The sequence below is a fragment of the Nicotiana attenuata genome, chromosome 7 (genome assembly GCF_001879085.1).
Source record: "Nicotiana attenuata strain UT chromosome 7, NIATTr2, whole genome shotgun sequence".
Lineage (NCBI taxonomy): Eukaryota > Viridiplantae > Streptophyta > Magnoliopsida > Solanales > Solanaceae > Nicotiana > Nicotiana attenuata.
The window spans coordinates 63,700,239-63,714,183 of NC_031995.1; the positions used below are offsets into that span (position 1 = coordinate 63,700,239).

The 13,945-nt window shown below is 40.5% G+C and overlaps 1 protein-coding gene across 1 annotated transcript; it reads left to right on the top strand.

Annotated features, from left to right (window-relative positions):
* On the top strand, positions 5,608-8,625 carry LOC109230104. The gene is made up of 4 exons (XM_019395633.1): positions 5,608-5,868; positions 5,919-7,044; positions 7,184-7,978; positions 8,057-8,625. Exons 1-4 carry the CDS (start codon positions 5,608-5,610, stop codon positions 8,623-8,625), a joined length of 2,751 nt encoding a protein of 916 aa, XP_019251178.1.

Here is a 13,945-nt window from a genome sequence, read left to right on the forward strand (position 1 = left end):
ACGCTGTACGGAGGATCCTCTAACACTTATCCAAGAAACCCTAAGCATCCTCGCCCTCTACAACACTAAAAGTCGGAGGATGAAGTCTACCAAACCTCTCCAATCTACGTTGCTCATCCTCAGGCATAGAAGGAACCACATAGTCTAGAGCAGCTGCAACCGGTACGGCTAGTGGTGCCCCTGATATCTGAAGTCCCTGAACAACCTGCTCGCTTGTGCGGGCAGCGGAAGTCTAAGTGCCTCCCCCGCCCTGGGAAGTGGACGCTGTAGTAGAAAAAGAGACCTCCTGAGCAAGACCGATGCACATAGTCAGAATCTGAGCTAAGGTCTCCTGAAGACCTGGAATCGCGAAGGGCACAACTGGTGCCTGAGCTGGTCCTACTGGTGCATCCACAACTGGGACCTGATACTATACTGGGGCAACTGGTGGATTTGCATGTGCTGTCCTAGCTACTATGTGGGCTACACCCTTGCCCCTACCACGGCCTCTACCGCGGCCTCGGCCCCAACTGGTGGAACTGGTGGATGTCCGCCCTGACCGGTAGCACATTTCCTCACCATCTGTGAGAGCATAGAATAACAGAAGTTTAGTTACCAATATCAACAGATTCGCACGATAAGAATTCAAGAATGTGAATTTTTCCTAAGGGTTATGCAGCCTCTCGAAGATTAGTACAGACTTCTCCGTACAGACCCAGAAGACTTTACTAAACCTACTTATGACTCGTGAGACCTATGTAACCTAGGCTCTGATACAAACTTGTCACGACCCAAATACCTAACTCGTCGTGATGGCGCCTATCGTGGTACTAGGCAAGCCGACATTTCCAAAATACATTGATAATTCATAGAAATATAGTTCAAAACCTTTTCATAACAGAGATTTTATAAGACGAGTTAAACTCATAATATAATGCGAAAAAGATAGCCCGACATTAGGGTGTCACTAAGTCATGAGCATCTAAAACCAAATCCAAAATTCGGAGTTTATGATAGTCCACCAATACTAAACAGAAAGAAAAGACAACAATGGAAGGAGAGACAAGGGCTGCGGATGCTAGCAGCTACCTCGTAGGTCTCCGAGCAGTCAACCACGCACGAGCTCAATGACCTCTGCGACTGTCTCACCTGGATCCTCACACAAGGTTTAGGGAGTAACGCGAGTACTTCCGACTCATTAAGTAATAGAAATAAATTAAGAACTGAGAAGTAGTGACGAGCTATGCAAATACAGTTATCTCAATATCATTCAAGTAAGAACAATCATGTTTTCAATTTCATCAGTTTAGATCAAATTAGTTCGTGCTCAAGTAAACCAGATATCAAGTTTTCATGAAATTTTACAACAAGGACAAATAACAACTAAGTGCAATAATTAACTGAAAGCAAGTATAACCTCTAAAGGCAACAGTCACTCTGCTCATCTCAACAGCCCAATCACTCGGCTCTCAGCCCTCAATAATCATACTTCATAGGTACCTTCGCTCATTGGGGTATATAGACTAAGGAGGGGCTCATTCAGCCCAAACACTATAATCCGAATGGATAACTCACGTGCTGTACGGATTACGCATGTGCTATAATATCAAAATGAGACCCACACGCACAACTCACGTGCTATAATATCATATCAGGATCTACACGGACAACTCATGTGCTGCACAGACAACTTACGTGCTACAATATCAACAACCTCACAATTTGGTCCTCAAACTAACTCATTCACCAACCTCACTAGTCCCCCGGGTTCTCAGAACCATATACAACAACCCAAATAGAGGCAATATCATGTATCAACAATAAAAAGTAAGAGACGAAGGTATAATAAGCTTGAAAAGCTATGAGTGAGTACAAAGCAACAATTAGCAACTAATTCAGCAAGTACACGACCTCACAGGTCTCAACAACAAAAACATAAATCCTAAACATGATTTCTAACATGAAGTACAGTCAATTTCCATGAAGACAGAGGGAACATGTAATAAACAATAGGCTATGCGATTCCACAATCTCACGGGATGGACCAAGTCACAGTCCCTTCGGTACACGCCCACATGCCCGTTACCTAGCATGTGCATCACCTCCAAAATAGTCATACGACACAAAAATCCGGGGTTTCATACCCTTAGGACTAGATTTATAACCGTTACTTACCTTAATCCGAGCAAAATCCAACTCCGCGATGCCTTTGCCTCTTGAATCGAAATTAAACTTCCCGAATCTAGCTAAGAGTAATACAACACAATCAATATATGCCAAAGGAACCAATTCCACAAGAAAACGACTAAATTGGGCTAAATTCCCGAAATCGACTCAAACTCAACCCCGGGGCCTACGTCTCGAAATCTGATAAAGTGACAAAATTAGAAAGCCCATTCACTCACGAGTCTACCCATACAAATTTCATCAAAATCCGACATTATTTGATCCCTCAAAACCCCAAATTATTCCCTCCAAAATCTCAAGCCCCAACCCCTTATTTCACTTAAAAAAATTGAACTAAATAGGTGGGAAATTAACGGGAAAAGACCATAGTTAATGATAATAGTGCTCAATCAACTTAACTCAGTGAATATCCTTGAATCCCCTTCAAAAATCACTCCAAAAGCTCAAAAGTCCGAGTTGAAAAAGGTGGAAATGAGCAAAATTTCGTGAAGTCTTGTATTTATACCTTCTGCCCAGGCTTTTCACACCTGCGGCCCAAAATACGCACCTGCGGTGCCGCTTCTGCGCAAAAACCTCTGCATTTGCAGAAAATCACTTAAATCCCTAGGATCGCTGATCACGCCCAACTATGCCGTATAAAAGGACAATGCGGTCGCTGCAAATATAATCCGGTTTACAAGTCCAGAGTCGAATCCCACAGAGAGTTAACTTATCAACTGCTACCTTCAGACCCACCAAGTCTTCAGAACCAACTTCCCAAATATTCAAATTCTCAGTTGATTGTTCTTTAATAAATAACTTGCAAGTAAATAAAAAGGCTATAACTAAATTAGAAGGGTTGTAAACAATTTTGAGAAAAAGCTAAGGCAATGATTTCCCCTATTGATGGAATCCCTTCTGTTTATGCTCATACAAATTTACCCCCACATCTCTATCAATCATGAACGCTAATCTTACCGCAAATCTCTCCCGAGTACTCACAGTAATCTACTATTGCACTCTCCCGAGATACACTAGCTTGCTTAATTTCGCACAATTCAATTGAAATTGCACCCAAGGCTTCGTTATTCCTAATCCCGCCTTTAAACCCGCAATTATAGATTCCTCTAATAATCTAGGAGTGGTGTTGTTCAACAATACCCTAAATATGCACTCTTTTCCAAGTTATGCACACTAAATAGGCACAGCTAATTGAAGATCCTGTCAATTAACTACAACGAACACGAAGTTGAACAAATAAAGATTAAACTAGCAATTTGTATTCACATAAACAAGAAGTTCATCACCCAATAGGTTCCATCAAAGCCTTAGACAAGGAATTTAGCTACTCATGGCTATGGGAAAATAAACTAAGCTTGAATTCATCATAAAATCAAAAGAAAAGGAGAAAGATGTTTAGAGTATTTTCTCACAATGTTTTTCCTTGCTAAGAAACCTAAAAAATCAATACATGCCTCTTTTGGGCGAAGTCTAGCGTTTTAAATAGGGTTTAGGTCTAAAAATCTCGTGTTTTACACTTAAGTCCCCGAAGTTTACTGTGCCCACCGCGGTTCTACCGCGGTCGCGGTAGAACCGCGATCAAACGCCTTCGCGGAATCTTCAACCTTCAGAGACTGCCTTCCACCGCGGTTTCACCGCAGTCGCGGTAGAACCGCGGTGGAACTTGTACCCGGGCATTTTGGCCTGTTTTGAATGGGTTACTTGGGAAATTCAACAATTAGCCTCTTTTCATCAATAGTTGACTCCAAAACCGCTCCTTAGCCTTCCTTACACCTATATCACCTGCAAATCATGTAAAGCACTAATAAGAGCATTTTGTTGTCATTTTCCACATTAAAAGTTCACAAGAAGGTGATTATTTGGTGCGTGATTATAGTCAAATTCACCTATTATCAATCACATCTGCGCCTCACGATCGCATCTGCGATCGTCGCAGTTGCGGAAACAGCCTCGAACCTGCGTATCCCCTCTCGCACTTGCGCATCCCTGCCCGCATCTGCGCCTCTCGCTGGTGTAGGATATTCGCACCTGCGCTCCTGCTCAAGTCCCTGGTGGCCGCTTTTGCGGCACCTTAGCCGCTTCTGCGACCTCGCACGTGCGGTTCTCACTGTGCGGGTGCGGAAACACCACTAGCAGCAGCAATTTCAACTGCATTTTTTCAATTCCAAACTCTCTGTTAACCATCCGAAATCAGCCCGAGGCCCTCAGGACCTCAACCAAACATACCAACAAGTCATATATCAACATATGAACTTAGTCGAGCCTTCGAATCACTCATAACAACATCAAAACACCAAATTATCCTCGGATTCAAGCCTAAGAACTTCTAAACTTCTAAATTCCACAAACGATGCTGAAGCCTCTCAAATCACATCCGAATGACCACAAATTTTACACACACGTCACAAAAGACACCACGAACCTACTCCAACTTCCAAAAATCCATTCCAAACCCGATATCAAATTTTCCACAGCCGACCAAAATCGCAAAATTTCAAACTTTCACCAATTCAAGCCTAATTCTACTACGGACCTCCAACACACATTCCAGACGTGCTCCTAAGTCCAAAATCATCTAACGGAGCTAACAAAACCATCGGAATTCAACTCCAAAATCATTTACACATAAGTAAACATCCGATTGATGTTTCTAACTTAAGATTCTCATAAAGAGACTAAGTGTGTCAAATCCTCCCCGAAACCACTCCAGACCCGAACCAACTGACCCGACACATTATAATATAGCTGAAGAACACAAAAAGAAGCAGAAATAGGGAAATGGGGCTACAATTCTCGAAACGACATGCCGGGTCGTTAAAAATAGAATAAAAAAAAAGAAAAAAAAGAAAAAAAAAAGAAAAAAAAACTAAACCCAAAAAGAACATGTAGGCAAGGATATGGATGAAGAATCTACAGCACAAAACTTTTTCAATGTTGCCAAACAAGGAGATTTGTCTCCCAGGCAAACTAAACAGGTTAAATATGCAGTAAAAGGTAGAAAGAAGCAAATAAAAGACACTTCAACTGTTCCAGTAGGTGGAGTTCAAACAAGAAGAACTTTATCCAAATTTCTTAATCAGTGATGGATGCAATAATTAGGAATGTCAGGTCAGTAAATACTATGCAGGCTTTTGAGAGATTGATCCTTATGCATAGACAACACCATTTTGAGTTCATAGGAGTCTTGGAACCCATGCAACAGTCCAACAAGATGGAAAGGTACAGAAGTAGAATAGGGCTGACTCGAGTAGTAGTGAATGTATCAAACAAAATATGGGCATTTATAGATAAAGTGTTTGAGGTGACCATCTTGTACAACATGGTGCAGCAGTTGACATTGAAACCTTTTCACACTGAAACTCATGTAGAACTGATGCTTACAATAGTTTATGCCAAATGTGACACTATAGAGAGATAGAACTTTGGGACTCTTTGTATGCAATGGCCTCTGATATGACTTCCCCATGGCTAGTGGGAGGTGATTTTAATGTCATATGGGATGAAGAGGAGAAGTTTGGTGGACTGCTAGTGTCTTTGAATGAGGTAGATGATTTTAGACACTGTATCAACACTTCTAATTTGTCAGATATGGGGTTCAAAGGAAGTATATTCACCTGGTGGAATGGAAGATCAGAAGATGATTGCATATTTAAAAGATTAGATAGGTGCTTAAGGAATATGGAATTGCAACAAACTTTCCCAGTACTCATTTGTACAAGATTGGTTCAGATCATTGTCCCATGTTGTTGAAGTGTGATATTGAAACTTCTCCAATCAAGAAACCATTCAGATTTCTGAATTTCTGGACCAAACATGACTCTTTTAAGTCAGTGGTGAAGGAGAACTGGAAAGCAGATTTTAGTGCAAATCCCTTTGTGTTGTTCAATCATAAACTAAAGAAGCTGAAAAGGGTACTATCTACATGGAGCAACACAACATATGGAGATATTTTTCAAAAGATTGCAAGCCTAGAAGAGGTGGTTCTAGTACATGAAAGGCAATTTGAAGCATATCCTACTCAGATGAATAGAGAGAGGTTGCAGAAAGTGCAGGCAGAAATGATTAGATATCTGGCACTAGAGGAGGAGTTTTGGAAGCAAAAGGCAGGTATGACATGGTTCAAAGATGGTGATAGAAATACCAAATTCTTCCATGCTCAAGTCAGAGAAAGAAGAAAAATGTTGCAGCTAAAGAGGATCAAAGATAGTAGGGGCATCTGGATTGAAGAGGATGAAAAAATTGCAGAAGAAGCAGTTAATTTCTATAACGAGCAGTTCACAGAATCTGTAGTTCCCTCAAATTTCCACATCATGGAGCATGTACCTAGAATACTAGAAAATGGACAAAATGAGAATCTGGTAGCAATTCCTACAAGAGAAGAAGTGAAAAATGCAGTTTATGGTTTAAATGGAGACTCAGCAAGTAGACCAGATGGATATACTGGGGCATTCTATCACACATGCTGGGGTATTGTTGGAGAGGACATCTATGCAATGGTGTTAGCCTTTTTCAATGGTCAACAGCTGCCAAAGTGTGTTACACACACGAATCTAGTACTCTTGCCAAAAAAGAAAGAGGTTACTACATTTTCAGATCTTAGGCCAATTAGTCTCAGTAACTTCATTAACAAGATTTTTTCAAGAGTTATTCATGAAAGGTTGGTGGAGCTTCTGCCTAGTATAATTTCTGAAGAGCAAGCAAGTTTTGTAAAGGGAAGAAGTATAGTGGAGAATGTGCTATTAACTCAGGAAATCATAACTGATATTAGGCTAAGAACAAAGGCTGGGCCTAATGTTGTGATTAAACTGGATATGACAAAGGCCTATGACAGGCTATCATGGCTGTTTCTCACCAAGATGCTAAGGAAATTAGGCTTCTGTGAAAGATTCATTTGGGATTGATTTGGTGGGAAATAACTGGTATTCTGTGTTGGTAAATGGTCAGTCTCATGGTTTTTTCAAATCATCAAGGGGTGTCAAATAGGGAGATCCTTTATCTCCAACCTTGTTTATTCTAGCTGCTGAAGCTCTATCAAGGGGTCAGAATTCTCTGCACTCAAATTTATATTTCTGTGGTTTTCGACTTCCCAAATTGAGTCCAGAAATTAATCATCTAGCTTATGCAGATGATACCATCATTTTTTGTTCATCAGATGCTACATCATTGAGACTGGTGATGGAAATTCTGCATTTATATGAGGCTGCTTCTGGACAGCTGATAAACAAGAGTAAATCGGCGGTGTATATGCATCATTTAACAGACTTGGAGGTGGTCAAAAAAGTTGAGGGGGTAACAGGTATAGGAAGGCAGGATTTTCCTTTTACATATCTGGGGAGTCCCATCTTTTATGCAAGGAGAAAATTGGAGTACTATTATCCTACGGTTACCAAGATTTTAGACAAGCTACAAGCATGGAAAGGGAAGCTATTATCTATAGGGGGCAGAGCTGTGCTGGTTTCTAGTGTCCTGCAGAGCATGCCAGTAAACTTGCTATCAGCTGTAAATCCCCCTAATTATGTCATAAACAGATTACATAAAATTTTTGCTCAGTTCTTTTGGAGCAGTGCTGTGGGAGAAAATAGTAGGCATTGGGCATCATGGACCACATTATGTATGCCATGTAAGGAAGGAGGAATAGGGTTCAGATCATTGCATGATGTGTCTAAGGAACTTTTTTGCAAGCTGTGGTGGAATTTCAGGACTAAGCCAAGTTTATGGAGTTCATTCATGAGTCAGAAATACTGCAAGAAATTGAATGCAGTAATTGTTCCATGGAGGGAAGGATCACACGTGTGGAGGAAAATGCTTGAATGTAGGGATTTAATAGAGCACCAGATCATTTAGAAGTTAAGAATGGGATCTTCATTATGTTGGTATGATAATTGGACAGGTCTAGGAGCACTCTACTTTCTAGTACCACCAGACTTTGGCATAGATGATGATATACACAATGTGAATGAGTTGGTGGATAATGAAGTCTGGAATGCCGATAGGTTGATACAGCTTTTACCTGAGGATTTGGCACAACACATTCTTGAAAAGATCAGGCCTCCTGCTATGGAAAATGTCCTAGACACTCCTTTTTGGATGCTTGAAACAAGGGGTCATTTTACTATTAAGACAGCATGGGAATATCTAAGAAGGAGGGACAATCCTAGGATAGCATATAAGAAGATATGGGTGAAGGGGCTTTCTTTCAAAATTTCATTTTTCATGAAAGTTTGGAAGGCTAAATTACCTCTTGATGACTTCATGAGAAGGTTAGGCTATTTTATGCCATCTAAATGCTGGTGTTGTGCTGCACCTAAGGAGGAATCTCTTGTGCACTTATTTTTCACATCAAGGGCTGCTGAAATTGTATGGAAATTCTTCCTACTAAGAGCAGGAATTGTAGTGCAGGGGCTGACTTTGCACCAAGCCATTACAAAATGCTGGAATGCATCAGGGTTCCTAGATTAAAGCCAATTATGCAGGCATTACCTTCGTGCATAGTGTGGGAGCTTTGGAAGAGAAGGAATAGTCTGAAATATGGTGAAGCAGTATCAGTGAGCAGGGTCATTTATTAAGTGTCAACTACTCTACAACATCTTGTGCAAATAAGAAAACCTGGGCTACAAGTATCTCACAGATGGACCGATCTTCTGATCATGATGGAGAACTATACTCCAAGGCTTATGTATGATAAGGTGATGTGGGAGTTTCCAGCTGAAGGGTGGATCAAAGCAAACACTGATGGAGCATCTAGAGGGAATCCAGGAAGAAGTGCAATAGGAGTGTGTTTGAGAGATGAAGCAGGTGATTTGAAATATGCACTAGGAAGGGAAGTTAATGAAGGATCGAATAATGAAGCTGAAGCAATAGCAATAGTGGAGGCCTTAAGAATGTGTAAAGCAATGAATTACACTCTGATCTGGATTTAAACAGATTCTCTTTTACTGAAGAACATAATAGATGGGTTGTGGAAGCCACCTTGGTGTATTACTGAGATGGTGGAGGAGATCATGAATTTGAAGGAAGGGTGTAATTTCAGAATATCACATAATTTTAGGGAAGGGAACAAGTTAGAAGACCACCTAGCAAACTATGCCCTTGATGATGGAGATATGGAGGCTATAGATTTCTGGGATCTTGACAGTATGAGCAGAAGGATAGTGAATGAAGATAAATATCAATGTCCTCATATAAGAGTAAAGGTGGCAAGGAACTAATGGGGAATAAATGAGAAGGAGTAGAAAGGAGATCTGGAGGCTACTCTCATCATTAGCATGTTCAAGTCCTAAGGGAGGAGAGCAAGGTAACAGCTTTTTCTACTAACAAAGTTTTCTTTTTTGCAGGTACTTATGGCATGTCTATGGCCTGTACCTTAATGAAACTCCATGTGGTGGTATTAATGCAATGCATTCAATCCACAGGAATGAAGTTAAGGTCGGGCATGGACATTGTATCAAGGACAAATTCTCTGAGGTTCAGTTATTCATTATCAGGCAGAGTATTTTGGACTATAGCAGCAAATGCACTGCTTGGAAATAATCAGATGGAGGACACCATCTCATGCTCAAAGGAAGCAGCACTCCAAAAGCTACACATAGATCTTATTGGAAGTCTTGCGCACGTTGGAAAGGAATCACATTTGCAGGTCAACAGGAGAAATCTGCATCTATGCAGTAGCAGCTGGGAATTTCAAAAAGCAAATAGGAAAAAAGAGAAAAGTGCCCAGAATGTCTATGAGAAGTGGGCACTTTCAATGGCAATGTTCAAGAGGTGGGAAGATACACACTAGCTTGGAAGGTTATGTAAACAAAATAGTGATTACAAATAGGAAAAGAGAAGTAAGGATGCCCAGAATGTCTAAGAGAAGTGGGCAATATGGGAAAATGATTCGAGTAGTGTGGAGAAGTAAAAGGCATAGAGAAGTTCAGTTAAGGGAGTTAGGAAATTGGAGGATGGATCTTTAGTCTACAGGGAGTCAGGCAGTAGAAGCAACATTAGGGAGATTAAAGGGAGTGAAGGAGACAAGGAGGAGAGCAAGGGAGTTATCACAAGAGCAGGATCATCAATTCAATCATGTGAAGATGGTTCTGAAGGATTTTTTCACTAACCTTGTGTTCTTTTTTGCAGGAAAAGTTAGTGTGATCATGCCATGCCACCTATTATGACTTCTATGGGTGGTATTAGCACTATGTGCTCAACCCCTTGAAGAAGGAAAAGAGGCATGCACAAACATGATAAAGGATATCAGGAACCTAAGGAAGCATTGGCAGTTGATCATCATTTGGAGCAAAGTTGTGGTCTATTTGGAAATAACTACAGTGCTACTGTGGTATAACATCTGGGATCTAATTGTAAATGTAGAGGTCTCTACAGGACAACATGAGATAATGCAAGGAATAGGATGCACAAACAACACACTTGGGCATGGCTACTTTCAGAACTTGCTCGACTTGCAGCATATTTCAGTGGAATGGAGCACAAAAAGGAAACAAATATGGGTTAAATATGGCAACAAGAGGCAACAGAGTAAAAGACAGATAAAGTACATCAAGAACCATCAATGCAATCCCCCCAGAACTGGCAGCAAATGCAAATTAACTACGAAGCGGCGTACATTTCATTTGGCATCAGGTTTTGAAAGCTACTGCTATCTACATCAAGATACACACAGTAGGATCAATAAATGGTGGATCATGAGGGCTTACATAGATATACACTATCAAGAAAGTTGGATAGAAGCAAAAATTCAAATACACGAAGGCTATATGAGAAAAATCATGACAGTGGCTACAAGATTAAGAGACTATATGTGCAATATGCGAAGTTTGAAGATACATTCATACGTTAATAAGCTGCATGGGCTAGATTTTGTTTTCAATGATTATATCAGTTCATATGTGATACCAAAGTTGAGCTCTTTGCTCAATATTGGTAATAGGTACAATGTAATAGTCATAGTTTATTTTCTACATTTTGCAAGACCACCTAACACTATGTACGTTTTACTATTTTTATATATATAAAATCTAGCCCTAGGCACTGCCTAGTGGATTGCTTAAAAAAACGCTCTCTAGAAACCCTTCTCTCTACTTTCTCTCTCTAGGCGATTTCTTGAGTTCTTGGCAGCCATGGCTGCTGCGATCTCTCCCCAGCCTTTGGCTGTGGGAGAGACAAACCAAAACACTACAGAATCTCTAACAAATCCCAAGCCAAAATAGTCGTATGCATCACAGCTTCAGCAAAAACAATCTACCGCGCCAAAAATAGAACTAGTTCCTGTAGCAGTCGTGCATGGGGATCCAACGATCGAATTTACCATGGATGAGGTTAATGAATTTACGAGAGGAAGGATTGCATCAGGCATTCGTGATGAAATTTTCATATGGCAAACCAGAATTACAAGCGATTAGAAAGAATTTTCCAGCACAGTTTGATATTCAAGGTCGATGTAATATAGTACAACTGGAATATCGCCATCTGCTGGTTAGATTCGACGTATACGATGATTTTGTTAAATTTTTGTCAAGGTTGACTGGATATATGAAGGATAAAAGAGAGGAGTTCTTCTTTAGAACGTTTCCATGGACTCTAGGTTTCAATCCAAAGGAAGAAACGTCCATGGCAGTCGTGTGGATAACACTCCCAGGTTTGCCTCCAAATTTCTTTGCGAAAAGATCGCTTTTATCTATTGCATCTGCTGTGGGTAAAGCAATTGCTGTGGATAAAGCAACACAAAAGAGAACTCGACCTAGTGCTGTGAGAGTTAAGGTCATACTTGATCTTATGGACAAACATCCTAAAAAAGTTAAAATTGTTATGACGGACAAAGTTACAGGAAAATCCATCGTGCATGATCATGAAGTAGTATATAACAATCTCCCAAGTTATTGCACGTATTACAAGCATCAAGGGCACAAGGAAAAATCATGTCGAGTAATGAAGAGACAAGTTGAAGAGGAGGTTATTGCTGATGATACGTTAGAGGGGAGTAATCTGCCCAGTCGTGAAGGTAATATAGTTGAACAACTTCAAGGGGATGCTAGGGATTTCTTGAATGCTAAAAGAGCTGGGCAACTTGAGGCTGCACATTCAGAAGAATTGATACAATTGGGTATGAAACAACCTGATGATGTTTAGCAGGGTAAGGAACAACTGGAAGCTGCTTTAGGTCGTGAAAGGGTTGATGCTGGTGGTGTTTCAAAAATCGATAAGGGTCCAAATCCACCTTCTCGAGATATGCCTGCTAGGGTAGCATTAGCAAGGATATCCAATGTTGTTAATCAAATAGTACAGGCTTATGATAAGCTTGCTACTGCTGCAGCTATAATGTCATCAGGTACAAGACCAAAAGGGGCAGGTGATCATGATGAAGCAGCTATATAAAGTGGTAAGGATATTGCAGCTGCTGCTCGAGATACTGGTGGACAGGTACGAGAAGGTAATGTGGTTGTTAACAAAGGAGCTTCTCAGGGTACTAAGGCTGTCAATATAGAGGCTAAATTTCCAAGTAGTTTAGCTGGAAGTGAGAAGATAACTTTGGCACAACAAACTCAACCTTCTGCTAATGTACAAGGTAAGAAAGGAGCAATGGATAAGGTAGATGGAGATGTCATTAATACAGGAGAGGATAGGGTAACTACTTCTGCGGTGGATAAGGTTGGTATTCAGGATTCTCAACAATCAACTGCAGATGCTTACCAAAAAATTGCAGAACAAACCTCAGATAGAGAAGTAATTGCCCAGATTTCTGGGAAAAGAAAAAATGGGGAATAACAGCTTATTTGTGGAAAATGAAGCTGGGAATGAGATAGTGGACGGGAAGGAAGATGATATGAATAAAAAGAAAGGAGACTGGAACTTGGTAACAGCTAGAAAATCTCCCACAAAGCAGAAGGTTTCACCAAAACATCAGACCAAAAGTGTTCGACGAATTGACTTCAATGTTGGTTCCAGCTCTAATACTTTCCAGATTCTTGCTGCTGCTGGGGATCCTGAAGATGATGCAACAAGTTTACATGATAGTGGGATGTCCAAACAACTAGTTCCAATGCCCAGTGTCACACCTCCTTTTTTACACACCTACCCCGAAGGATAATGTATAAGGGAGTTTTACCATTTAAAGTGACATTATTCGAAATGGGATTATTTATTTATTTTTAGAGTCGCCACTTGGGATAGGATTGGCTTTTGGGTGTCCCAAGTCACCGATTTTAATTTGAATCCCAAATCGAGGAAATTTCAACTTCCCAATTGGAGTCTGCGAACCAGAAATTCTGAATAAGGAATTCTGTTGACCCGAGGGAAGGTGTTAGGCACCCCCGGATCCCGTGGTTCTAGCACCGTCGCTTAAATTATTATAAATGGCTAAAATCTAATTTTCTTACATGTTCTAACCTATAGTGCAATTTTAGGAGTATTTACCGCTTTTAGTGAATTTTTAGGAAAGTGAACGTCGTTTAAGAATATGTTTTCGGATCACGTCACATGAAATGCACCTGGATCCTCGACACATTCTTATTCAACATTTTGGGACTTGGATTTGGGTTGCATGAAATGCACACCCGTATTTAAGAAGGTAGAATTATTAAAAACGCGCCTAAAGCGACTAACGGGTTATTATCTTTGCGGAGGGCCGTGAAATTCGCTAGACGGCACGCCCCAAATTCTAAGCATTTTTTAATTAAGCATTTAATGAGGGCCCCGCAATTTATGCATTTTGGTTTGGCGAGGCTCATCTCATTTTTATTTAAAGGCCAATCTAAAACAAACTAAGATTTTCTATTTATTT